The sequence below is a fragment of the Physeter macrocephalus genome, chromosome 5 (assembly GCF_002837175.3).
Source record: "Physeter macrocephalus isolate SW-GA chromosome 5, ASM283717v5, whole genome shotgun sequence".
Lineage (NCBI taxonomy): Eukaryota > Metazoa > Chordata > Mammalia > Artiodactyla > Physeteridae > Physeter > Physeter macrocephalus.
Window position 1 is genome coordinate 106,329,565 of NC_041218.1, and position 26,502 is coordinate 106,356,066.

Genomic DNA, 26,502 nt, shown 5'->3' on the forward strand with positions numbered 1-26,502 from the left:
TTTGTTAATATGGTGTATCACACTGATTGATTTGCATATATTGAAGAATCCTTGCATCTCTGCGATAAATCCCACTTGATCATGGTGTGTGATACTTTTAATACATTGTTGGATTCTGTTTGCTGATATTTTGTTCAGTGTTTTTGCATCTATGTTCATCAGTGATATTGGTCTATAATTTTCTTTTTCTGTGATATCTTTTTCTGGTTTTGGTATCAGGGTGATTGTGGCCTCGTAGAATGAATTTGGGAGTGTTCCTCCCTCTGCAATTTTTTGGACGAGTTTGAGAAGGATAGGTGTTAGCTCCTCTTTAAATATTTGATAGATTTTGCCTGTGAAGCCATCTGGTCCTGGACTTTTGTTTGTTGGAAGATTTTTAATTACAGTTTTAATTTCATAACTTGTGATAGATCTGTTTGTATTTTCTAATTCTTCCTGGTTCAGTCTTGGAAAATTGTACCTTTCTAAGAATTTGTGCATTTCTTTGTGGTTGTCCATTTTATTGACATATAGTGGTTTGTAATAGTCTCTTATAATCCTTTGTATTTCTGCAGTGTCAGTTGTGATTTCTCCTTTTTCATTCTACTTTTATTGATTTGCGTCATCTCCCTTTTTTTCTTGATGAGTCTGGCTAAGAGTTTATAAATTTTGTTTATTTTCTCAAAGAACCAGCTTTTAGTTTTATTGATCTATGCTATTGTTTTCTTCGTGTCTATTTCATTTACTTCTGCTCTGATCTTCATGATTTCTTTCCTTCTACTGACTTTGGGGTTTCTTTGTGCTTCTTTCTCTAGTTGCTTTAGGTGTAGGGTTAGATTGTTTATTTGCAAGTTTTCTTGTTTCTAGAGGTGAGATTGAATTGATAGAAACTTGTCTCTTGGAACTGTTTTTGCTGCATCCCATAGGTTTTGGGTCATTGTGTTTTCACTGTCATTTGTTTCTAAGTATTTTTTTATTTCTTCTTTGATTTCTTCATTGATCTCTCAGTTATTTAGTAGCGCACTGTTTGGCTTCCATGTATTTGTGGTTTTTACAATTTCTTTCTTGTGATCGATTTCCAATCTCATAGCATTGTGGTCAGAAAAGGTGTTTGATATGATTTCAATTTTTAAAATTTTCCGAGGCTTGATTTGTGACCCAAGATGTGATCTATCCTGGAGAATGTTCCCTGTGCACTTGAGAAGAAAGTGTATTCTGCCACTTTAGGTGCAATGTTCTATAAATATCAATTAAATCTATCTCGTCTATTGTCATTTAAAGCTTGTGTTTCCTTATTTATTTTCTGTTTGGATGATCTGTCCATTGGTGTAAGTGGGGTGTTAAAGTCCCCTACTGTTATTGTGTTACTGTTGATTTCCCCTTTCATGATTGTTAGCATTTGCCTTATATGTATTGAGGTGCTCCTTTGTTGGGTGCATAAACATTTATAATTGTTATAGCATCTTCTTGGATTGATCCCTTGATCATTATATAGTGTCCTTCCTTATCTCTTATAACTGTCTTCATTTTAAAGTCTATTTTATCTGATACGAGTATTGCTACTCCAGTTTTCTTTTGATTTCCATTTGCATGGAACATCGTTTTCCATCCCCTCACTTTCAGTCTGTATGTGTCTCTAGGTCTGAAGTGGGTCTCTTGTAGACAGCATATATATAGGTCTTGTTTTTGTATCCATTCAGCCAGTCTGTGTCTTTTGGTTGGGGCATTTAATCCATTTACATTCAAGGTTACTATTGATATGTATGTTCCTATTATGATTTTCTTAATTGTTTTGGGTTTGTTTTTGTGGGTCTTTTTCTTCTCTTGTGTATTCTGCCCAGAGAAGTTTCTTTAGCATTTGCTGTAAAGTTGGTTTGGTGGTGCTGAATTCTCTTAGCTTTTGCTTGTCTGAAAAGCTTTTGATTTCTCCGTCGAATCTGAATGAGATACTTGCTCGGTACAGTAATCTTGGTTGTAGGTTTTTCTCTTTCATTACTTTAAGTATATCCTGCCACTCTCTTCTGGCCTGCAGAGTTTCTGCTGCAAAATCAGCTGATAACCTTATGGGGATTCCTTTGTGTGTTATTGTTTGTTTTCCCCTTCCTGCTTTTACTATTTTTTCTTTGAATTTAATTTTTGTTGGTTTGATTAATATGTGTCTTGGTGTGTTTCTCCTAGGGTTTATCCTGTATGGGACCCTCTGTGCTTCCAGGACTTGGGTGACTATTTCCTTTCCCATGTTTGGGAAGTTTTCCACTATAATCCTTCAAATATTTTCTCAGACCCTTTTTTTTTTTCCTCTTCTTCTTCTGGGACCTCTATAATTTGAATGTTGGTGCATTTAGTATTGTCTGAGAGGTCTCTGAGATTGTCTTCAATTCTTTTCATTCTTCTTTCTTTATTCTGCTCCTTGGAAGTTATTTCCACCATTTTATCTTCCAGCTCACTTATTCATTCTCTGCCTCAGTTATTCTGTTATTGATTCCTTCTAGTGTATTTTTCATTTCAGTTATTGTGTTTTTCATCCCTGTTTGTTTGTTCTTTAGTTCTTCTAGATCTTTGTTAAACATTTCTTGTATTTTCTCAATCTGTGCCTCCATTCTATTTCCGAGATTCTGGGTCATCTTTACTATCATTACTCTGAATTCTTTTTCAGGTGGATTGCCTATTTCCTCTTCATTTTTTTTGGTATTGTAGGTTTTTACCTTGCTCCTTCATCTGTGACATATTTTTTTGCTGTCTCATTTTTTTTCCCTTTTTTTTTATGAGTGGGGTTGTGTTCCTGTCTTACTGGTTGTTTGGCCTGAGGCTTCCAACACTGAATTTTGTAGGCTGTTGGGTAGAGCTGTGTCTTGGTGCTGAGATGAGGACCTCCTGGAGACCTCACTCTGATGAATATTCCCTGGGGTCTGAGGTTCTCTTTTAGTCCAGTGGTTTGGACTCGGAGCTCCCACCGCAGGAGCTTCAGCCCAACCCCTGGCTCATGAACCAAGATCCCACAAGCTGTTCAAGGGTGGCCAAAAAAAAAAAAATGAGAGAGGAGAATGATAACAAAGTAAAAAATAAAATTCGACTAGGAAACTAACAGGTATGTTAGAAAAAAATAAAAATATAGATGGAACAACAACTGAAGGTAAAACAGAACCACAGTAGTAAAAAGAGGAGAATAAAAGGTGGAAAAGGCCTTGGCTGTGGAGGGCGGGGCCTAAGCAGGGGCGAGGTTTAGGCAGTGGGCGGGGCCTATGCTTAGGACCCACAGGGCTGGAAAAGGCCGGGGGGATGGGGGCTTAGGCTCAACAGAACAGAAGGGGCCCAGGCGTGCCTCCAGCCTCTGGTCTCAGGGCGTGGGGGACCCCACCTGGGAGCCCAGCAGGCTTCCTGGGTTCGAGTGGACATGGCAATCACCCTCCACTCCTGCTCCTCTGGTCCTGGAGGGCCCCTCCCGCCTGCCTCTCCTGGCCTCCCTCCTACGTCCCCAGGACCAACCCAGCCCGGAGGGGACCTCTGAGGGCGTAGGACCTGGTCCGAGAGCCAGGCAGACTTCCCCGGCCAACTGGGCAGGGAAAAAGTTGGGTGCACTCCCCCCTGATCTGAGCCCCCGCAAGGGTCCCTCCAGGCATGGGAACCCCTCCCCCCTCTCAGCCACCCCTCAGGGGCACTGGTCCTGTCCAGCCCCCCCTTCTCCTCCCCCTTCAGTCCCCCCACGTCCTACCAGTTATCTTGGGGGTTCTTCCCATCTCCTTGGGCATCGGGGTCCCCCACCAGCGTCCGGCAGGCACCCTAGTTGTGGGGAGATTCAAACTCCATGTCTTCCCACACCACCATCTTTGAGAGATGATTCTAATGTGATTTAAAGTATCCCAAATTTTTTTGAAAAGGAAAAACTCCCCAACTTGTGTCATGTAGCTGGTATAATATTAATATAAAAGCCTGATAAAAGGGACTTCCCTGGTAGTGCAGTGGTTAAGAATCCACCTGCCAATGCAGGGGACATGGGTTCGATCACTGGTCAGCGAAGATCCCTGGTCCATGAAGATCCCACATGCTGCGGAGCAACTAAGACCCTATGTGAATCACTTCTGAGAACCAGTGTTAGGCTTGGAGTGATTTTGAGGATACCAAAATCTGGAGTTTCCTGTCTACTCTCTGCTCAGGTTTTTTTCTGTTTTTGTTTAAAAGATATTTAGAAAAGAGGATCTGGATCCACTTCCGATAACTAATGTTATGATTGGGGTCATATTTTATAGATACTGAAATCTAGAATCCTCCCCTGTCTTTCACTTTCTGCTTCCTGTTTTTCTGTCCCTTTGTTCTTTAGATTATTTCCATTTACCTCTGCTAGTAGTTTCTCTGTTTTGAAAGTGTTTTTTTTTCTTTTTTTAAAGACAAATACTGTATGATTCTATTTATATGAGGTACCTGCTGTAGTCAAATTCAGAGAGAGAAAATAGAATGGTGGTTGCCATGGGCTCGGGGGAGGGAAAATGAGTTGTTCAGTGGGTACAGAGTTTTAGTTTTGTAAGATGAAAGTAGTTCTGGAGATTGGTCACATAACAATGTCAATGTACCTAACACTCCTGGACTGTACACTGAAAAATAATTAGGATGGTAAATTTTTTTTAAAAAATTAATTAATTAATTTGTTTTTGGCTGCGCTGGGTCTTCGTTGCTGCGCGCAGGCTTTCTCTAGCTGCGTCAAGTGGGGGCTACTCTTCGTTGCGGTACACGGGCTTCTCATTGCGGTGGCTTCTGTTGTTGCAGAGCATGGGCTCTAGGTGTGCAGGCTTCAGTAGTTGTGGCACGTGGGCTTAGCAGTTGTGGCTCACAGGCTCTAGAGCGCAAGGTCAGTCGTTGTGGCACATGGGCTTAGTTGCTCCGCGGCATGTGAGATCTTCCTGGTCCAGGGCTTGAACCCATGTCTCCTGCATTGGCAGGCGGATTCTTAACCACTGCGCCACCAGGGAAGTCCCAGGATGGTAAATTTTATGTTATGTGCATTTAACCACAATTTTTAAAAAGTGTTTCCTTTGTTCTGTTTTGTTTTTTTAAAGTATAGATGCTTCTAAAAATATTTCTTGGCCTTCTGAGCTTTAGGCTCAAGTCGCTGACTTTGGTTTATTTACAACTTTCTTGCTTATCTTGGCAGGCTTGTTAAACTATGTGCTTGCTTGAATCTTTATATTCAATCATTTGTTATCCAGTGTTCTGCCTTCTTTTAATTTTCCTTAAACTGCCTTTGATGGGGACACCTCATGAAATAGTGATCATTCCTTTTACTGTGTAACTCTTTAAGTTCTTAGCTTTTAGGTTCTACCGCATTGTTTTTGCAGTAGTGGTGTGTGACTGTTCTTATATTTAGCGTGCCACTGCTTCGAGGGGTACAAGGTGTTTCCTAAGCTTGAAATCGTTAAGCTGGGAGTAATTCTCATTATACCCTTCTAAGGTAGGTTAAAAAATGCACCACCCATTACAGTTTGTTGGTCATCTTGCCTCACCCCTCCCCAAAGCTATGCAACCAAAGAAGTCTAAACACTAACGGCTAAATTATATGCAAATATTAGAGATGGGAGGAAAAACATCTTTCTTTTCCTCCCTCTTAAAATAATGAAATGTCATCTTTCCACTTTCATAAAGGCTGGCATTTGGCTAAAAGGGGGATGGGGGCTTAGGCTCAACAGAACAGAAGGGGCCCAGGCGTGCCTCCAGCCTCTGGTCTCAGGGCGTGGGGGACCCCACCTGGGAGCCCAGCAGGCTTCCTGGGTTCGAGTGGACATGGCAATCACCCTCCACTCCTGCTCCTCTGGTCCTGGAGGGCCCCTCCCGCCTGCCTCTCCTGGCCTCCCTCCTACGTCCCCAGGACCAACCCAGCCCGGAGGGGACCTCTGAGGGCGTAGGACCTGGTCCGAGAGCCAGGCAGACTTCCCCGGCCAACTGGGCAGGGAAAAAGTTGGGTGCACTCCCCCCTGATCTGAGCCCCCGCAAGGGTCCCTCCAGGCATGGGAACCCCTCCCCCCTCTCAGCCACCCCTCAGGGGCACTGGTCCTGTCCAGCCTCCACTTCTCCTCCCCCCTCAGTTCCCCCCACGTCCTACTGGTTCCCTTGGGGGTTCTGCCCATCTCCTTGGGCGTCGGGGTCCCCCACCAGCGTCCAGCAGCCACCCTAGTTGTGGGGAAACGTGAACTCTGCGTCTTCCTACACCGCCATCTTGACTCCGCCCCCCCTAAAATCTTATAAATCTTCTCATAGTCAACAAAACTCTACCTTTTAATTGCTTTCTTTCTAATGGTAATACTGTTCAGCTCCTGCTTTCTCCCAGGATTTACTAAGGTTCCGTGATCAAGAGCAGGGGACACAGGAAAGTTGATTATAAATGTGGGGAGGTTCCCGCCGGGCAGATGTGGGCTCACTGCTAACCATGCTACTCCCTAGCTGCTGATGTGGGGCAAGTTATCCTCTCTGAGCATAGTTTCCCACCCTAAGATGATAAAATTTAAAAATGGGATTATTTTGCAAGTTAGCTGGGCTAACACGATGGGTGCTGAATCCATATTCTCTTTCACCTCCTCCCACCCTCAGAAGAGTGAATTTTGCATCCTTCTTGACTACTTTGCCCACATAAGTTGTTGACATTCGTTGTGTTAGCTTGCTAAGGCTACCACAACAAACAACCACAGACGGGGCGGCTTAAACAACAGACATTGATTGTCTCACAGTCCGGAGGCTGGACATCTGAGGTCGAGGTGGCAACAGGGCTGATTTCCCGGAGGCCTCTGCCCTTGGCTGGCAGGCGGGCATCTCCTCCCTGTGTCCTCATGCGGCCTCTCCTGTGTGCGTGTGTGTGTGTGTGTGTGTGTGTGTGTGTGTGTGTGTGTGTGCGCGCGCGTCCTCAGCTCCTCTTCCTACAAGGACATCAGCCAGGCTGGATCAGGGCCCCTCTAAAGAGCTCATTTTAACTTAGTGATCCCTTTACAGGTCTTGTCTCCAAATATGGTCATGTCCTGAGGTACCAGGAGTTAGGACTTCAACATATGAAATTTGGGGGGACACACTTCAGCCCGTACCATTAGTGACTGAGGAGAATCCTGCAAGGCAATTTTTGAGTCTCAAAGAAGATGAATCCCATTTATAGAAATATACAGATTTATCTGTCCAAGTTGCTGTGCACACAGAGCTGGGCTGAGAGCTGTGCCCTGGGCCCCATCTCCTCCTCTTCTGGGGGAAATGGACCAGCACCTCCTGGCTAGACCAGGAGGCGTCCGTGGGAAAGTGCCCGTGAAGTGGGCGCGGTGATGCCTGGTACACGCTGAGTGCTCAGACATGCTGGAGGATATCTTATGAAAAACAGACACAGCAACGTTGAATTGATAATAAGAGCTGCAGTGGCAGTCATAGGCGTGCAGCCTTTTCCCGTTGAAAGGAGAGTGACCTTGACAATTTCAGATGCATCTTTTAAGAAAATATGGGGACCCCAAATTGCATCTCCCAAGTCTAGAGATGATTCCCTGGCTGCACTTGGAAGCCCATTTCGACCTTTTCTTTGATATAGGGAAGTGCCAGTGAAGCCACCCTGGTGGCCCTGCTGGCCGCTCGGACCAAAGTGACGCGATGCCTGCAGGCTGCCTCCCCGGGGCTGACACAGGCCGCCATCGTGGAGAAGCTGGTGGCCTACGCATCTGACCAGGTGAGTGTGGTTGCCCGGAGCCCCATGGAGCCTCACAGAACAGAATGATCAGTGTGGTAGCAAGTCAAAACCCAACCAAGCCGTGCACCATCATTTCCAGTCCAAGGACAGTTCCCCAGGGAGACCTATGCTAAAGACAAGGTGTGGGCTGCAGGTGGGAACTTAGTAGATCAAGTTGAAAAGAAAATAAATGTACCATGAGGTCACCGTGACCCCACTTGCACCTGCTCGTGTTGAGGTCATCTGGCTGCCTTCAGAGCAGGGCTGTGGAGATACATGTAGGACGTGGGCTCAGAGACCTGGGCTCACATCCCAGCTCTGCTGTTTTGAATTCTGTGATCTCAGGCTCATCACGTCAATTCTCTGAGCCCTTATTTTTAACCATCAAACAGGGACAAAAGCACCTGTCCCCTGCTACTGCTGCTCTGCCAGCTAGTGGCTAAACTAAGATGAAGGATACAGCGGTGCTTTGTAAGGTTTAGAGAACTCTGCAAATAGGGGCATCTAGCCTATGGTTAATTCCAGTGACCAGCCCACTTAAAAACGGTTAAAAACAGAAAGAAAACCGAATTGTGTGAGAGAAGGAACAGGAGGAAAGAGCATTGAGCAGAATCTCCGTGAGTGAAAGTGTAGTCAAGAGGGCACCGAAAAATGGTACCACTGAAGGATTCGCTTCCACAAGGAAGAGCTGATTTAGCTCTGCTGGCATAATATTTGTAACGAATTTCTTAAGCCAGGCATTTCAACTGTGACAACTTTGTTCTAGTTAATAACTGCATGTAGCCTGAAATCAACACAACAGCCATATTTTGATGCTTACTCAGGAGTACTATCTCTCTCTGTGTGTATTCTAACTCTAGGCTCTAGAGCTCCCTGCACATCAAGAAAACTATTCACTTCTATTTCTAGCTCCCTGGTTTCCCAGAAAGACACGAGGAGACTTGAAAAAAATGCACATGTAGGTGTTCAGTGAATCCAGGCTGAGATAAGTTACTATGAACGTTAGGGTGTAGCCTTTCCCGATAGGGTTTCCATGAGGGAATTTCGCGCTACAGAAGGGAGTTGTGATGCTTCTAGATTCTCCCAAGGATGGTGCATGGCTAGTGCCATCCTAGGTGATGGCAGTCAGGTGGGTTCCTTACATCCACCGGACGGCCATGGGCTCTAGGGTGCAATTCTTCTGCAGCTCTCGGGCAGGTCCCCCAGGGGCAGGGCCTGATGCGAGGCTTTAGGGGTTCACGGTTTATTGAGTGGTGCTCTCCGGGGAATCCTGTCGGAGTTAGGGAAGCAGAACGGGCAGCCAGGGTGCAAGCAAGGATGTGGCCTCTGAGACAGTCACCGCCTGTCACCTCCTCCTGAATGGAATCTACACTTCAGGAGAGCCTTAGCCCCCGCGAGCACGGGGTCAAGGTGCTGGTTGGCAATGAATAACCTGATCACCTCACTCCTCACCTGAGGTTAAAGAGGACGCACAAACCACGAGGAGAGCTACTTCCGAGAATTGTCTTAAGTTTCACAGACGATTTTAGAGCCTCAGAGGAAGAGAGTAGGAACCGGAGCTTATTAAGTGCCCTTATTAAGGGCACATCATTACGTGTCATTATCCCAACTATGCTTTCAAATGGGCAGTCGCTGCTTCACTAGAATTCAAACCAATGGATGAAAACACCCCCAGTACTGCCGAGCACGTCTCGCTCTAAGAGTCTGAATCATTAAACTGGGAAGCAGATTCCTCAGGACCTGAAACAGCTCCAGGCCCGGAAGGTGGAGGGCAGGAGGGCCGTGAGCTGCTGCAGGCTCTACCCCTGCGCTCTCTTGCAGGCACACTCCTCCGTGGAAAGAGCCGGCTTGATTGGTGGAGTGAAATTAAAAGCGATCCCTTCCGATGGCAAGTTTGCCATGCGAGCTTCCGCGCTGCAGGAGGCCCTGGAGAGAGACAAGGCCGAGGGCCTGATTCCATTCTTCGTAAGTTCGCGTGGCTCCACGGGGGTGTCTGGGCCCTGCAGGGGTGGGCCCGCGGTGGCAGGGCCACTTTCCAGGCTGCCGCGGTGGTCACAGGCCAGGTGGTACTCAGGTCAGCCCGCCTCTCCTTGAGGGTGGCTGGAGCAAAGCTGCATTTATGTTTCCTCCCACTTGTGTGAGTCTCAGAAACGAGAGACCAGAGAACCAGAGAACACCAGCCTGGAGCATGCTGCTAAGCCAAGAAGTCTTGGTTCTGCTTCCTGTTAAAAATGGCACCATAGCGTGGCCCCTTGACATGGCAGAAGCATGACGGACATCCGAGTGAGCCGAATTAAAAATAAAACACACTTTCCACCTAGGTCGGTGTCCTCAGTAGATACTAAGAGGCGTTATTTGCGAGAGGTGTGTTGCAGGCAAGCAGTGACTAATTAAAATACAAATTAATAGGATATAATTAAAGCATCTAACTAGCCAAATAGCAGCTAGTTTTCCTGTGCACGGATGGGCTGTTTCCAGTGGGGAAGAAACAGTTGCTGTTACAACTGGAGGATGGGAGCTGTCATGCCTGGTGTGATCATGGCATCAGCCGGTGTCTGGACTGGGACGTCAGGTGTGATGGCAGCTGAAAGGCTGTGATTGTGGCACTAGCCCCGTGAGGTCATCTGGCTGCACTTCGGGGTCATCTGGGGAGCTATGAAGAATGCTGATGCCCAGACCCCGCTCCAGCCTCTCTGGGGACGGGACCAGGCATTGGAGACGCTTCACAGCAACTTCCAGATTCTCCTGTGTACCCAGGATTCCATGCTCTGAGGCACACTTGTCAGTATCTGGGTATTTCCTAGTTGTAGAGCAATATAGATTCAACAGACTCTAGGGGCCATGTAGTATTACCTTCCACTACTTTTTAAGAGTTAATCTTTGAGACAAGCTTTTTTATCCAAAAAATTGTTTTGATCAATTCAAATTTAGTGCCATTTATTGAATATCTAACATGTAGGCTGGGAGAGGCACAGAGGGTATGATTTTATGCACAATTTGATCCTGATTCGAGGAATTCCCAGAGGAATCAGGAGCATAAACAAATAATTGTAGCGGCATCAACAAGATTCCGATTGTTGAGTTTTAAGATTTCTTTGTATATTTTGGATACCAGTGCTTTATCAAAAGGTATGATTTGCAAATGTTTTTTCCAAGTCAGTGACCTGTCCTTTCATTCTCTGAAGTATCTATCACAAAGAATAAGTTTTTATTTTTAATGAAGTCCATCTCATCAATTTTATTTTCATGAACTATGTCATTGGTACCTAAAAACTCATCACAAAACCCAAGATGTTCTAGATCTTCTCCAGTGTTATCTTCTAGGCGTTTTATAGTTTTACATTTTACATTTAGGTCTCTGATCCATTTTGCTCTGGTTTCTGTAAAAGGTGTAATGTCTGTTTCCAAATCCATTTTTTTTTGCATGTGGATGTCCAGTTGTTCTAGCACCATTTGTTGAAAAGACCATCCTCTCCCCATTAAATTGCCTTTGCTCCTTTGTCAAAGATCCGGTGACCATATTTCTGTGTCTATTTCTGGGCTCTCTATTCTGTTCCATTGATCTGTTTGTCTATTCTTTCCCCAATTTTACACTGCCTTGAATTGCAGTAGCTTTATAGTAAGACTTGAAGTCGCGTAGTGTCAGTCCTCTGACTTTGTTCTTCTCCCTCAGTGATGCGTTGGGTAGGGAATTCCCTGGTGGTCCAGTGGTTAGAACTTGGCACTTTCACTGCCAGGACCCAGGGCCTGGTTCAATCCCTGGTTGGGGAACTAAGATCCCGCAAGCCGCGCAGCAAAATATATACATATATATTGTGTTGGATATTCTGGGTCTTTTGCTTCTCTTTATAAACTTTAGACTTGGTTTGTCAATAGCCATAACATGATTGGCTGGAATTTTGAATGGAAATTTACAGATCAAGTTAGGAAGTACCAAAATCTTGACAATACCGAATCTTCCTATCCATGTTCATAGAATATTTGTCCATTTATTTAGATTGTTTTTTTACTTCTTTCCTCAGAATTTTATAGTTTTCCTCATATAGATCTTATACATATTTTGTTAGATTTTTACCTAAGCATGTATCTCTCTCTCTCTATCTATCTCTAGTTTGGTGTTAATGTACATGGTATTGTGTTTTTAATTTCAAACACAAATTTTTCATTGCTGGAATATAAGAAAGCAATTGACTTTTGTATATTATCCTTTATTCTGTATCTTCTTATAATTGCTTATTAGTTTCAGGAGGTTTTGGGTTTGATTTTGATTTTGGTTTTTTTGGGGGGTGAGGGGGTAGGATATCTATATAGACAGTCATGTCATCTTCAAACCAAGGTAGTTTCATTTTTCCCTCCCAATCTGTATATCTTTTAGTCCCCTTTCTTGTCTTATTGTACTAGGTAGAATTCCCAGCATCGTGTTGAATAGGAGGGGTGAAAGCAAATATCCTTGCCTTGTTTCTGATCTTATCAGGAAATCCTGTAGTTTCTCACTGTTAAGTATGCTGTCAGGTTTTTAATAGATGTTCTTTATCAAGTTGAGGAAATTCCACTCTAATCCTAAATTCACTAAGAATTTTTTATTATAAATGGATGCTGGATTTTGTTAAATACTTTTTCTGTATCTATTGATATGATTGTGTGATTTTTTTCTTGCTTAGCCTTTTGATATGATAGGTTATATTAATTGATTTTCAATGCTGAATCAGCCGTGCATACCTAGAATAAATCCCTCCTGGTTGTTATTTTTTATATATTATTGAATTCAATTTGCTAATATTTTGTTGAGAATTTTCACATCTACATACATGAGATATTTGTCTACAGTTCTTTCTTGTAATGTGTTTATCTGATTTTGGAACTAGGGTAAAGCTGGCCTCACAGAATGAGTTAGGGAACATTCCCTTTTCTTCAATTTTCTGGAAGAGATTGTAGAGAATTTGTTTAATTTCTTTTTTTTAACTGAAATATAGCCGATTTACAGTATTATATTAGTTTCAGTTGTACAACATAGTGATTCAGCATTTTTACGGGTTATATTCCATTAAAATTTATTACCATATAATGGGTATAATTCCCTGTGTACAATATATCCTTGTTGCTTATCTATTTTATACATAGTAGTTTTTACCTCTTAATCCCCTACCCCTATCCTGCCCCTCCCCCCTTCCCTCTCCCCACTGGTAACCACTAGCTTGTTTTCTTTTTTTAAACAAAAATAATTAATTTATTTATTTTTGGCTGCATTGGATCTTCGTTGCTGCATGCAGGCTTTCTCTAGTTGCCACTAGTGGGGGCTACTCTTGTTGCGGTGCCGCGGGCTTCTCATTGCGGCGCCTTCTCTTGTTGCGGAGCACGGGCTCTAGGCACGCGGGCTTCAGTACTTGTGGCACGCTGGCTCAATAGTTGTGGCTCGCAGGCTCTAGAGCGCAGGCTCAGTAGCTGTGGCGCACGGGCTTAGTTGCTCCGTGGCATGTGGGATCTTCCCGGACCAGGGCTTGAACCCAGGTTCCCTGAATTGGCAGGCAGATTCTTAAGCACTGCGCCCTTAACCACCAGGGAAGCCCTAGTTTGTTTTCTATATCTAGTTTAATTCCTTTCTTAAATATTTGGTAGATTTTTACCAGTGAACAAAACTGGGCCTGCTGCTTTCTGTTATGGAAGGCTATTAATTTACTGACTTTATTTCTTTAATAGATATAGGCCATCTTAGTCTGTTCAGGCTGCTGTAATAAAATACCACAGACTAGGTGCCTTATGAACAACAGAAATTTATTCCCACAGTTCTGGAGGAAGGAAGTCTGAGATCAGGGTGCCAGGGTGGGCTCTGGTGAGGACCCTCTCCTGGGTGCAGACAGCTGACTTCTTGCCATGTCCTTCTATGGAAGAAGGGGCAAGGGAGCTCTGTGTGGTGTCTTCTACAGGAGCACCAACCCTGTTCTCAAGGGCCCCACCCTCATGACCTAAGCACCTGCCAAAGGCCCAGCCTCCTAATACAAACAACTCTGGTTTCAAGGGTTTTGTGGAGGTGAGGGGGGAACAGAAATGTTCAAGCCATGGTATAGGTCTATTGAGAGGATCTATTTTTTTTTTATGTGAGTTTTTGTAGATTACGTCTTTCAAGGAATTGATCCATTTCATTCAGGTTTTCAAATTTGTGGGCATAAAGTTACTCATAATATTCTTTACTATCCTTTTACCATCCATGGGATCAGTAGTGATGGTCCTTCTTTCATTTCTAATATTAGTAATTTGTGTCCTCTCTTTTTTCTTAGTTAACTTAGTTAGATGTTTATCAATTTTATCGAACTTTTCAAAGTACCAGCATTTGGTTTCGTTGATTCCCCCTATTGATTTCCTGTTCCTAATTTCACTGATGTCTACTCTAATTCTTATTATTTCTTTTCTTTTAGTTCCTTTGGATTTAATTTGCTCTTTGTTTTCTAGTTTCCTAAGGTGGAAGCTTACATTATAGATTTAAAATGTCCTTTCTTCTCTAGTATATGTATGCATTTAATGCTATAAATTTCCCTCTAAGCATTATTTTTACTGCATTCCACACATTTTGATAAGTTGTATTTTCATTTTCATTGAGTTAAAAATATTTTTAAAATTTCTGTTGAGACTTTCCCTTTGCCCTATATGGTAATTAAAATCTTTACTATGTTGTCTTTCAAGCCATAACATGATATGTCGCTTCGTTTATTTAAATCTTCTTTAATTTCTTTCATCATATAAGACTGTACATGTTTTGCTAGATTTACACCTATAGAATTATTATTTTTCAACAACTGTAAATGGTATTGAATGTTTAATTTTGATGTCCATGTGTTTATTGTAGCTTATAGAAATAGAATTAATTTTTGTATGTTGATCTTGTATCCTGTAACCCTGCTAAACTAGGAGGGTTTTTTTTTAGTGGATTTCTTGGGGGTTTTCTATCTAGATAATCATGCTATATGCAAATAGGTACAGTTTTACTCTTCCTTTCTGACCTGTATGCCTTTTATTTCTTCTTCTTGCCTTTTTGCACTGGATAGAATTTCCAGTACTATTTGTATAGCAGTGATGAGACTGGGTATTCTTACCTTGTTCCCCATGTTAAGTGAAATGTATTTAGTTTTTCACCATTAAGTAAGATGTTATCTTTAGGTTTTTGTAGGTGTTCATTGCCAGGTTAAGAAAGTTTTTCTCTATTCCTAGAGTTCTGAGAATTTTTATCATGAATTCGTGTTGAATTTTGTCAGATGATTTTTCTACACTGATTGATATGGTCATGTGGTTTTCTTCTTTAGTCTGTTAGCAAGGTGGGTTACATTGCATGTCATATATTAAACCAGCCTTGCATTCTTGGGATAAATCTCACTTGTTCATAGCGTGTAACTCCTTTTACATATTGCTGGATTCTAGTTACTAATATTTTTAGGATTTTTGCTTCTCTGTTCATGAGTCATATTGGTTTGTAGTTTTCCTTTTTTATAGTCTTGTTCTGGTTTTGATGTTAGGGTAATACTGGCTTCATAAAAAGACTGGAGAAGTGGTTCCTTCCTCTTCTATTTTTCTAGAAGAGATTGTATCGACTGTACTTTAAACATCTGGTTTGGAATTTAGCACTTTTCTATGTATGAGAAGATGCAAGAGTCTGGGCTCGCTGAAATCATTCCTTTGATCTGCACCTTAACTACCTAGGCTTTCCTCCATCCTGAATGCCCTCAGGGTGCACAGCTGGGGGAGGCTGCAGTGCTGATGGCTTGATGGCCACAGCATCCTTTGTTTACTGATGTGGCAGGTGACATTCTTGTCCACACTCTCATAATCTTGTGGTGGGACTTCAGAGGTGGTGCCGTGTTTCACTTTGCCTGCTACTCTGTGCCTTTTTGTTTATGAGGACTTTGAAATAAGCATCATTTGTGAGCTCTTCAGGGTGGCCAAGACCTCTGTTGGAACATTTTGTGTGCGTCCTTTAAGAGGCATCTACAGTTCCGTCGACTACATTTTACGATCTTCATGGTGGGCTCTCAAGCAAAAGGTGACAAGTTCATGGCCTTAGGAGCAGGTGCCAGATACTTCCACTGATTGCATTTCAAAGCTTCTCGAAGAGGCAACAATTCCATGTTAATTCACTAAGTCATTCACTTGTTTGACAAATGCACACCCTCGAGGTACTGGGCCTGTGGGTGCTGAGATTAAGCGGGGCGGGGCGGGGCGGGGGGTGCTCAAGGATCTTATTTGCTAAAGTGGAGACCTTAAGGGAACAATCGTTTGCGCCAAGGTAAATGTGAGCTGTGTTCGAAGTCCTGTGATTCAGAGCAGAGGGGTTTCACGGCTCATCAGAACTCATAGTCTGACCGGCATAACGTGCCTGGTTCCTTAGAGCACTTCCTGTACCAGCCCTGGGCATCTGTGGAGAGGCGTGGTCACTTTCCTCCTGAAATGTTCCTGGAGGGAGACAGATGTGTCCCTGATCTTTGGGCCATTCGATGAGGACTATGCATGTGGACAAGGGGTAGAGGGTACAATGAGTTTAGTAGGGGGTGTCAGTGAAGCCTTTGCTAAGAGGTAACCCATAAACCCAGTGTCCTGGAGGACATGCGGGCACGTGCCTGTCTTGTGAAAGAAAACAGTACTGTAAGGCACAGAGATGTGAAAAATCACAGGATACAGGAGGAGATGCAGCTGGTTGTTATCTTAAAGGGGCAGTCAGGGCCTGTGAAGCGCAGAGAGAAGTCCGCCTGGAAGGGGAGGAGGGCAGCTTGAGCTTTGACATGTTGCTGGCTTATTCCCATTGAAACGAACGCCTGGTGGTTAACATTCTGTACATGCGTCACTCTGTGCCCGATCCTGAGGTGCAGACCCTGGTGCCTCGATGTCTTAGGGAGCTTGCTGACCCTGGGGGTCTAGCCAGTTTCCGGAGGTCTGAAAGGCCAGTGAGCCTTTCCTAAGCAAACCAGCCACTCGGAGCCCACAAGCCCCGCCCACCTCCTTCACGATTTCGCAAAGAGGCTGCAGCCTCTTCAAAGTCAAGACCCCCCTGCTCAGATCAGGGGTACGTTGGGCAGATTTGAACTGGGAAATCAGAATCACTGTCTCTCCACAAACTCGCTGTGGCTTGTAATAAATTTCCCTTTCTCATCTCGATGGTTTGCCTTCCTGACTTGATGAGGTCAGGCCCGAGGCAGAGGGCGGAGCCTGCAGGGCTGGTATTAGAGCAGATCGGGCCCATGGTGAGGGCGGCAGCGGAGGAGGAGGGGAGGGGACAGCCGGGAGAAGCAGGACGGCCCCGGGCTCTCGGAGATGGGGCGCCCACACAGGCCCCTCCCGTCTCCCCCTGCACAAACGTGATTAGGCCCCTGCAGAGCGCCTGAAATCAGGTTATAGCATCACTGAGCTGAGCTGGGGTAATCAGAGCCCGGAGCGGAGCAGGTGCTGGGCTTTAAAGCGGTGTCTGAGACTGAGGACAAGCCGACTCACAGCCACTAGAACAGCAAGCACGCAGGGCCCGCCCCCCACCGCCAGCCTGGACCAGCCTCCCGAGAGCCTGGGTCCCCGTGCCGCCTGGGGAGCCGCAAAGGGCCGGGGTCGGTTGGAGGGGCCTCGGGCGTGGTCCAGCATGCTGCGTTGTCTAGGCGGCAGGACCAGAGTGCACACACCTGGCTCACCTTGTGGTCTGCTCCTGCCTGCGTGTCCCTGGACCACCCCCCGGCCCCCCGCCGCAGGAGACTCACTTAAGCCAACTGTAAAGTAGGGGCCCCTGAAGGCATCCAGCTCAGGGGGGTCGTGATGACTGAATATAATCTCTGCAAAGCTCCCAGGCCCGGCTGAGACGCGTTCTCTCCTGAGGCCACTCCGAGGACTGGGCAGCATTTTCCTGTTGTTTTTACAGAATGCTCCATGCTCAGAACAAAAACATCAATAACTACATAAAAAGCTAAGAATATAGGGTTTATATTAACCGAATCTCATCATAAGAGACAAGCAGTACTAATATTTGGTGGAATCGTTCTAGGCACACTCCTGTGTACACATTAATAGAAAATAATTTTAACAACAATTTAATAATTTTTAATGTGTAGGTGTAATTTTAAAAACAGAAGGTGTGGCATTTATTTCCATTAGAATTTAGCTGAGGAGAATGAGGTGAAACGGAAGGAATTGCTGAACTACAGAAACGTCATTCCTAAAAGACTCTTAAAATTGAGAAACTAAATTACAAGTGACATGAAGAAGGTTGAATTATCCTTTGGTTTTTGAAGCTACATATGGTTTATGACACAGACAAAGCATTTTAAGAGTTGCATGCTCTACCTACCAAACTAGGCCCCTTAGACAAAGCATTTTAGTATTCACTTATATATTGCAAACACCAGAGAAAGGTGGCTCACTGACTTGGATTCCCACTAAGTCATTTATCTTGTCAAGATGAAGCAGGCGTGGAGAATGCTTGGCACTTGGACCAGGGAGGGGATGGGCGCAGAGGCAAGGAGGAAAGGGGCTGAGAAGCCACAGGAAACGTTGAGGCTGGAAGGTCTACACCCGCAGACCTTAGGGTCTGGGCAGGTCCTGGTCTAGGGCATTTGTGTGGTAAGTGAGAAAACAAAAACCCGGCAGGTGCCAATGTGATGCAGCCTCCAGCCCCGGCCTTTTTGCCCCAGATGCTCAGCTTCTATGTCTGTGTGTTCATCTTGCCTTTTCATTTTCTGTGTTGTTGATGCCTGGATGGCTTAAGGACCTTGCTGACCCTGGAGGTCTAGCCGGTTCCTGGAGAGCTGAAAGGCAAGTGAGCAAACCAGCCACTCTGAGCCCACAAGCCCTGCCCACCTCCCCTTTATGAGTCTCTCACACTCCCGGCCACACTTCTCCTTCCCTGATCCCCCCAGAGCCAAGGGCCAGACAACCAGGGCAGGCAGTCCCTGGGCCTCACAGCCTGCTGAAATAATCTGAAATAATTCACACTTGCCCGTCCTAAGCCTGCTCTGCCTCACCTGTTCCTTTCTGCAGGGAACCCGTAGCTCCTGCCCACCTCTTCCCTTCCGTCTGCCTCCTGGCTGACCCTGATGCTTCCCTGTGTGGCTCTGCATGGCACGGCATACCCTCTCCCCATGGGTATAACGAGCAAAGCAACACTCTCTCCGGCCCAGGTGGCTGTGTCAGCTGAGCCATCACAGAGCAGAACCCATGCCTCCCTGGCCAGAGCACTTTGACTCTCTCTGAAAGACACGTTTGTTTTTCTTTTTTTTTTTTTTAACATCTTTATTGGAGTATAATTGCTTTACAATGGTGTGTTCGTTTCTGCTTTATAACAAAGTGACTCAGTTATACATATACATATGTTCCCACATCTCTTCCCTCTTGCGTCTCCTCCCTCCCACCCTCCCTATCCCACCCCTCTAGGTGGTCACAAAGCACAGAGCTGATCTCCCTGTGCCATGCGGCTGCTTCCCACTAGCTAGCTATTTTACGTTTGGTAGTGTAGATATGTCCGTGCTACTATCTCACTTGGTCCCAGCTTACCCTTCGCCCTCCCCGTATCCTCAAGTCCATTCTCTAGTAGGTCTGTGTCTTTATTCCCATCTTACCCCTAGGTTCTTCATGACCTTTTTTTTTTTTTTCTTAGATTTCATATATATGTGTTAGCATATGGTATTTCTTTTTCTCCTTCTGACTTACTTCACTCTGTATGACAGACTCTAGGTCCATCCACCTCACTACAGATAACTCAATTTCGTGTCTTTTTATGGCTGAGTCATATTCCATTGTATTATATACAATGCGTTTTCAGGTCAAAAGCAGGTGGTTGCAGGCGAAAAGCACCAGAGAGGCCTCCAACTGGGTTCTCAGGTTTCCTAGCTTGTGTGTTTCCGACCCCCTGTGTCTCTCTTCTCAGGGCACAGAGCATTGCTGGGGGCTCCGTAAAGGCCACAGAGATTGAATGAAATTTCACAGCCTTATCACATCGAAAGAGAAATTTCATTATCCAGACTGCACCTGCCATTGTAAATCAATTAGGCTCTTTGGTTTTGGAAACATAAGATGTTCTTTGATGGTTTGGAGAGCGTTTGCATGCAGCAACTGTTTCAGCACCTCTTCTGTGCCAGCAAAGTGTGAGTTCCTAGCAACACAAAGAAATAAGAGGTAGACCCTGGTTTCAAGAGTTTCATGGGTCAGCAGGGAGAGACGGAATTCACAGGTCAGTTGCGCAGGTGTGATCACAGAGCTGCGGGGCGCTCAGGGAGCAGAAGTGAGAGGGCAGAGAATTCCCAGCCACATCTCCCAGCTGTTCTCAAAGCTTTCTCGGGACACCCTTTAAGAATTATTTTCAGGGTCGGCAGGGCTTTCTCGTGAATTTCCTCAGGAGAGCAAAGCTTCATCTTTTGAGGGTTGAAGTTAATCTTTGGGAACAGTATCATTCAGGGAGAAGGGCAGCAGATGAAAACCAGTGCGTGATGCTGTTGGTCCAACTCTGAGCTGACCCGGAGGCTGATCCAGGAGAAGCATCCCACGAGGTCTGGAGCAGCCCAGCCAGGCCGATGACTCGCGCATCATTCTTTGCGTGCTTGCTCCGCGCACGCGCACGCGCACACACACGCTCAGCTAAGAAAATCCAGACTCCCTACTTCACGGCGGGAATGATAGCCTTCCAGTCAATACGTACACTTCTCTCAATAAAGCAGGACACAGGGAATGCTGTTCACATGGTCCAGGCCTTCATTCCCGCCCCTCGGCGTCCCGAGAAATCTGTGCCAGTGCCCTTTGTAATCTCACAGCCTAGTTTTCTGTTACCAGCTCTGTTTCTCTCAACCTGTTATTGACGCTTCCATGCACAGATTAAATACGTATCCACAGACTCAGCTCTCCATCCAGCACACGTTCAGCCAGCGTGTGGATTCAGGCTCTGGGCCCCATCTGGGTCGGGCGGTGGCTGTGTGTGTGTGTAGGGTACGGCAGTGAGTACGATGCAGGCTGAAAGGACCTCTGCTTCCTACTCTCCAGGTGGTGGCCACGCTGGGGACCACGTCCTGCTGTTCCTTTGACAACCTCTTGGAAGTGGGTCCCATCTGTAAGTATCTGATTAGAATTTTCTTTTGGAAAACGTTCTCAGTATCCGGGGACTTCAGTAGACTGCCTCTTTGGTCTCTCCTTCATCATATTAACTTCATATCATAATGTAGTATATAAAATGTAATATAATTATACAGTAACAAGATATGTTAATATAATATTAACATCGTTAAACTTACTGCAGGGTAGTTTGCCAGACTCTTCTCGTGTTTACGGTGACACGAACCTCCTTAGCTTGAACCCCATAAACTCAGGATTCGGGCTAATTGGACAAAAGCTAAGCTTAGCTGAACCAGCACGCTATTGGTAAGAAAACTGTAACAGTGATGTCAGATTACAAAGGCTGTGTTGCCCCCCGTTGAGAAGAATCAGCTCTTCAGACTCTCAGAGGGTCGTGTGTGTGATGGCAGGAGAATTTTCTGTCCTTGGAGTAGGTCTTCCAGCATCTTTTTTTTGCCTTTTTGGAATTCCTGAATATAATTGAGCAAATTAAAGTGATTAAGCAAATCGATATCAAGAAACCGGATTTCTCCCAAGAAGAGTGTGTGCTTCGTGTGTTTGCCGGGCCCCCTCACCTCCCCCTCACTGGAGCGCTGAGGTTTTCTCCAAGAGACAAGAATTCAGAGAATTCAAAGGTGAGCCGTGAATGAATAAGCGGCTTCTTTAAGCGGAGGCCCTGGGAACTCAGCAGGCCCAGGAGGTTTTCTGTGGCCAGAAAGCCTTTCCTCAGGCAGGGGTCCTGGCTTGTGACCCACCCCTCCTCTGTCCTCGGGGCAGGAGGGCCAGTCCTACAGCTGCAGGCGGAGCTGCTGCCCCGGGAAGGGGAGGGCCGGGTGGCAGGAGAGTCATCGGAAGGGTCTGGGTGTTTCATGGCCGAGCTGTGGCTTGTGCCACTGGGACCTGGCTCACTGCCCGTCTGTGGAACCCCAGCGGTCTCTCGCCTCTCCTCACCTGGGTCTGCCTGTGGACCACACTCAGGGGGTGTGGGAGTGGACCCTCTCTCCCCCGGTGTGAGTGAAGTCTGATGGAGTGCGCCGGGCAGGCCTCCGTCACAGGCAGCCGTGGTGCAGCCCGGGCCACCCTTGAAGCCGTGTGCCTCAATTCTGAGCTGCGTCCCCATCTGCGGAGTAGAGATGGAAACAGCACTTACTGTAAAGCGATGGGATTCTGAGTGGACGAGTTCTTGCACGGAGAGGGCGCGAGACAAGAGCGAGAGAGGAGCCTCCGTGCTTTGGGGGACGTGGAGCTGGTGGCCGGTTGGTCAAGTGGCCGCTGGTGTGGCCTGGCCCGTTCCCATGGGCTCCCCCACTGGGACCGTGGCAGATGTCTGTCTGAGCAGCTGGCCGGAGGCGGGGCTGCAGGGCCGGGGGCTGGGAGCCGCGGACGAGGGACAAGCCAGTCGTGGCTGCCGCGGTGGCCTCACGAGCTGCAAACCCTGGTCCCAGGCCAAGGCGCGGAGGCCCTGGACTCAGATGTCAGGCCGGGAACTGGACGTCCTGGCCCGCGGCCGGCTGATGCCACTCCAGGGCCATCGGATTAAGGGCCGGGTCCCCTGCCGGGCACAGCCCGCACGGCCCTGCCGCCCAGCGCTGGCTGTCCTGATGTCCTGGGGCTCCCCGCTCCCGGGTCTGGGGCCATGGGAAGGACTGGATCGGTGGTGCGTACGGTGCCAGATGCCGCGGCTGTTCTGGGCAGGCGTGGCGAGTGCCACAACGCTCCTCTCGCCGCCGAGCTTTATCCACGAAGTCGATTTGGACAATTCTATTCATTACCAACCATGCTCTTAATAATCATCGGTGGTGACTTCACGGTGAATGAGTGCCTTCCACCTGCTTCCCCTCCGCTGACGCCATTTACTTGAGTCGCCAAATATTAGCATCCTTTAACTTCAGACAGGACCAGGCCCACCTTGTTCTACTGTGTGGTTGGACTAAGCCATTAAAATAATTCAGATTATTTATTTGCGCACCACTGCGTGACCAAGAGGGCACATCAAAACTCGGCTTTCTCCCAACTGCTGCTTTAGGAAAGACACTTTCTGTTTAGCTCCTTTCCAAACAATTTGCCGGAGAGACTGTTTCAGTTGGTCCTCTTGGACCCGTCAGTGGAATTTCCTGGCAGATTTTTTTGAGAACAGGATGAGAGACAGAAAGCAGAGAGTTGCAGGCAGACAGGCAGGTGGTGTGAAAGTGGGAAGCGGGGGTCCCAGGGGTGTGGCAGGGGGAGGGGTGCCCGGCGGGTCTGTAGCTGATGGTGCCGGAGGCCTGGCTGCTCCTGTCCACGGGGGCCTCGGAAGGAAACAGGCAAGGCAGTGGGCGCCCGACAGGAACGGGGGCTGCCCCTTCCCTCTTGGACGCCTCAGAAACCTCCCCGTCGAGGCGGCCTTGCCTGCGTGCTGGGTGGGCCTCGTCCTGGGGCATGCGACTCCTGTGCTCTGGCCTTGGGGTCTCGGTGACCCCTGACCCCTACAGATACCCGCCGTATTCGGTGGGCACGGAAGGCAGGTTGTGCTCTCAGCCGATCACACGTAAGACTTGGGATGCAGAGGTGGTGCTCGAGGCTCTTCCCCTCCCCGTGGAGAGAAGAGAAGCCCATTGGGAATCCACTCGCCACGGGCGTCTGGAAGTTCCTCCTGCAGGGGTTTTAGGCCAACGACACGGTTAGAGGGAATCCAGTCCCTCAAAGGCTGTCCCTGGTCCTGACACCAACTCCAAGGTCAGGTTTGATGCTCCATACCTGAGAGCATACCTGTGGTTACGGTTTCTGGCAGGACGAGGTGCCTGGCGCAGGGTGGGGAAGGGTCCAAACTTGGGGGTCCGGGTCGTCCTCTCCTGTGAAGTCACCCTGGGTCCCCCCCCCGCCAGCCCTGATGCGTGACAGGAGGCCCAGAGAGCGGGCCCTCCCTGCCAGGGAAGCTTGCCGAGCCTTCGGTGTCAGGGTTTGTACTGGGCTGTGTCACACGCTGGCCGGGAGGCTGCCCTCCTTCCCCGGCCCCTCCCGGACGTGCAGCTCACTCCTTTAGTTCCCAGTCCTCCAGGACTCAGAACTGACATGGACGGCCGTCTGGGGGCCGCAACTCCTCTCAGGCCGGGCCTTCCGGGGGCTAGAGGTCCCTCCCTGGAGCCGAGGGCAAAGGCCAGAGCTCTTCTGGGGTAAGGCGAGTTCTCTCTGCCACCTTCTTTCTGGTGCCCCGCTTTCGAAACCCTGAGCGGCCCCCCATCATTCCCCACCCACTGCCCCTCCTGGATCTCCCGTACCCTCTGCAGTGACAGAGCCTTGGGGGCTGGCATCGTTACAGCCCCGTCCTGGGGCTTCAGGGTCAGATCTCCTCTGCTCCGTCTGTCCCGGGGTAGGCCCGGCTAAGGTAAGGGGTTGTGGGTTTTACTGTGTTACAAGCATCCCTCTCGCAGGGGGAGGGCCGAGGGGGAAGGAGAGCCCGTCTGCAGCTCCCAGGCTCCGTCCCCTCCTCCAGCCCTCACGGCTGCGTCCCTCCTGCCTTGTCTGCCTGACCCTTCGCTGCTCAGTCCTGAGCCGGACGCAGTCAAACTCCACCCAAGTGCCTCCATCAGAAAATGCAGCTTCCCTTAGCAGCTCCCACGGCCCCGAGGAGAGCACAGACCTGCCTTGAGATTTTGTGTCTATCCTGCACGTGCGTCTGAAGCGTCTCCCTCCCCTCAGCGGGTCTGAGCTGTAGCGGCAGCAGATGACAGCATTGCTGCAGCGGTGACGGCCGTCCTGTCCTTTCCTGACCCCCTTTCTCCCTTCCTGGCTCACGGCCACATCCATGGGGGGGCTCCACGGGCGCCTGGGGCGGCTGGTCTGAGCGCAGCGATGAACCCGTAAAACGTGCTTTAGGCTCACTCAGCGTGATCCGCTGTGGCAGTATCACCACCCCGCGGACACATTTGATCTTGATCCAGCCGAAGCCTTCACCCCTTCCATCCTGAAGATCAAACTGAATCGAGGCTTTGAATTGCCTCTTCCGTCTTTTACCGGCAGAGCTCAGAACCACTCCCCACTCCTCGTAGCGTCGTGTGTGATGAATCAGCCTCTCGCACGCAAAAGTGGACCGTGAATCCATCCACCAGCACGAGGGCAGGTGCCGACGGACCCCTGCCAGGGTGCCCGGACCTGGCGCTCCTGGGGCAGCTCCGCCCCCGGAAGGGAAGGACGCCCACCCCGTGCTGCAGACCCACAACCTCTCCTGATCGCGTACTTCACGGCCGTGGGAAGTCTGCAGCGCGGAGGCAGGAAAAAATCACCGGGACCCCGTCACTTCTCACTGAGTCTGTCCTAGTGTCGTGACGGGCACATACGAGTGTTACCTAGTTTGTCCCTCGAGGTCTGGGTGCTGTTTCATCTCCATTTGCAGAGAGGGGAACGAGCTTGCGGGAGGGAAGTAAGACCACTCGGCGGCTGGGTGGCTGGAGATGGGGGTTGAGCCCAGATACGCTCGAATTGAGGGAGCGCGTTTATTTTTTATTTTACTTGTTTTGGGCCGCACCATGTAGCCTGTGGGATCTTAGATCCCCGACCAGGGATCGAACCCGTGTCCCCTGCGGTGGAAGCTCGGAGCCCTAACCACGGGACCGCCGGGGAAGTCCCGAGGGACCACATTTAGACAGGACTCTGTCCCGGCTCAAAGTCAGGCGGGTGCCCTTCCCGCGAGACTTTCCCAGTACGGCTGGAACACAGAAATCACATTCACGAAGGGAGCCGAGAATGATTTCGGGAAGCGTAAAGCAGGTGACTGAACTCCCGCGAGACTTTCCCAGTACGGCTGGAACACAGAAATCACATTCACGAAGGGAGCCGAGACCAGTGTGGACTGCGTGGTCCCAGCCTTCAGAGATGCTTGTGGGAAGGACCTCAGAGCCAAGAGAATCGAGGAGAAAGTTCTGCGAGGGTGAGGTGGGGAGGGCAGAGCGCGGCACCCACCTGGAGAAGATGTGGGTGGACAGGCTGCTGGTGTGGGGTAGGCTGGTCCCTTGGAGCTCTGCTGGGCGTGAGGGTCAACGCCGAGAGTCAGGGCTTCCCCTCACCTCCACGAGTTCTCTGAGTTCTGGTCCCCGTGCCAGGCACCGTCGGGGCCAGTAGCACACGGCCTCTGCCTCAGCATCACTGCTTGTCAGGGAGGCAGACATCAGGCCAACAAACGCTCTTGACAGACTGTATTTGAGAAGACGCTGGGCTGGGACAGGTGCTCTGACCCCGGGATGAGGGCGGCCCTCTGAGTGCTCACAGGTCGCTTTTGGGCTTCAGGTCACGAGGAGGACGTGTGGCTGCACGTGGACGCTGCCTACGCGGGCAGCGCCTTCATCTGCCCCGAGTTCCGGCATCTTCTGAATGGAGTGGAGGTGAGTATGCTCTTCCACAAGAGCGTTTTTAAAAGGTATCCTGTGACCAGTGACTTCTCCTTACAAGGATGTGACACTTATAATTTTTACTACTGTGGTTCGTTTCAGCAAATGACTTCCAAAGCCACTTTCTGTGATGAGTGGAGGTTACACTTCCCTGTGACAAGGGGTGAGAACCTTCCCGATCATACAGCCTTGTCTTCTCAAAATACACCTGACGTTTACGCTATTTCTCCGTCTGCGAATCCTGGGCAGAGCTGTCATGATAGGATAGAGTTTAGCTTACAAATGGTGGGAAACTGTTTAGGAAGAAAATAAAATCTGAATGTGTTTCAGATCAAGGGATATTTTCTTTTTTTTTTTTTTTTTTTTTTTTGTGGTATGCGGGCCTCCCTCTGTTGTGGCCTCTCCCGTTGCGGAGCACAG

The 26,502-nt window shown here is 48.0% G+C and overlaps 1 protein-coding gene across 7 annotated transcripts in view; it reads left to right on the plus strand.

Annotated features, from left to right (window-relative positions):
* Positions 1-26,502, plus strand: part of DDC (dopa decarboxylase) — a 108,615-nt gene that overhangs the window by 55,358 nt on the left and 26,755 nt on the right. For all 7 annotated transcript variants that reach the window (XM_055085140.1, XM_055085139.1, XM_055085141.1 and 4 more), the window contains 4 exons: positions 7,526-7,660; positions 9,482-9,625; positions 20,651-20,717; positions 25,982-26,076. In XM_055085140.1, the coding sequence (XP_054941115.1) occupies positions 7,526-7,660; positions 9,482-9,625; positions 20,651-20,717; positions 25,982-26,076 (441 nt within the window). The remainder of the gene's footprint in view (positions 1-7,525; positions 7,661-9,481; positions 9,626-20,650; positions 20,718-25,981; positions 26,077-26,502) is intronic.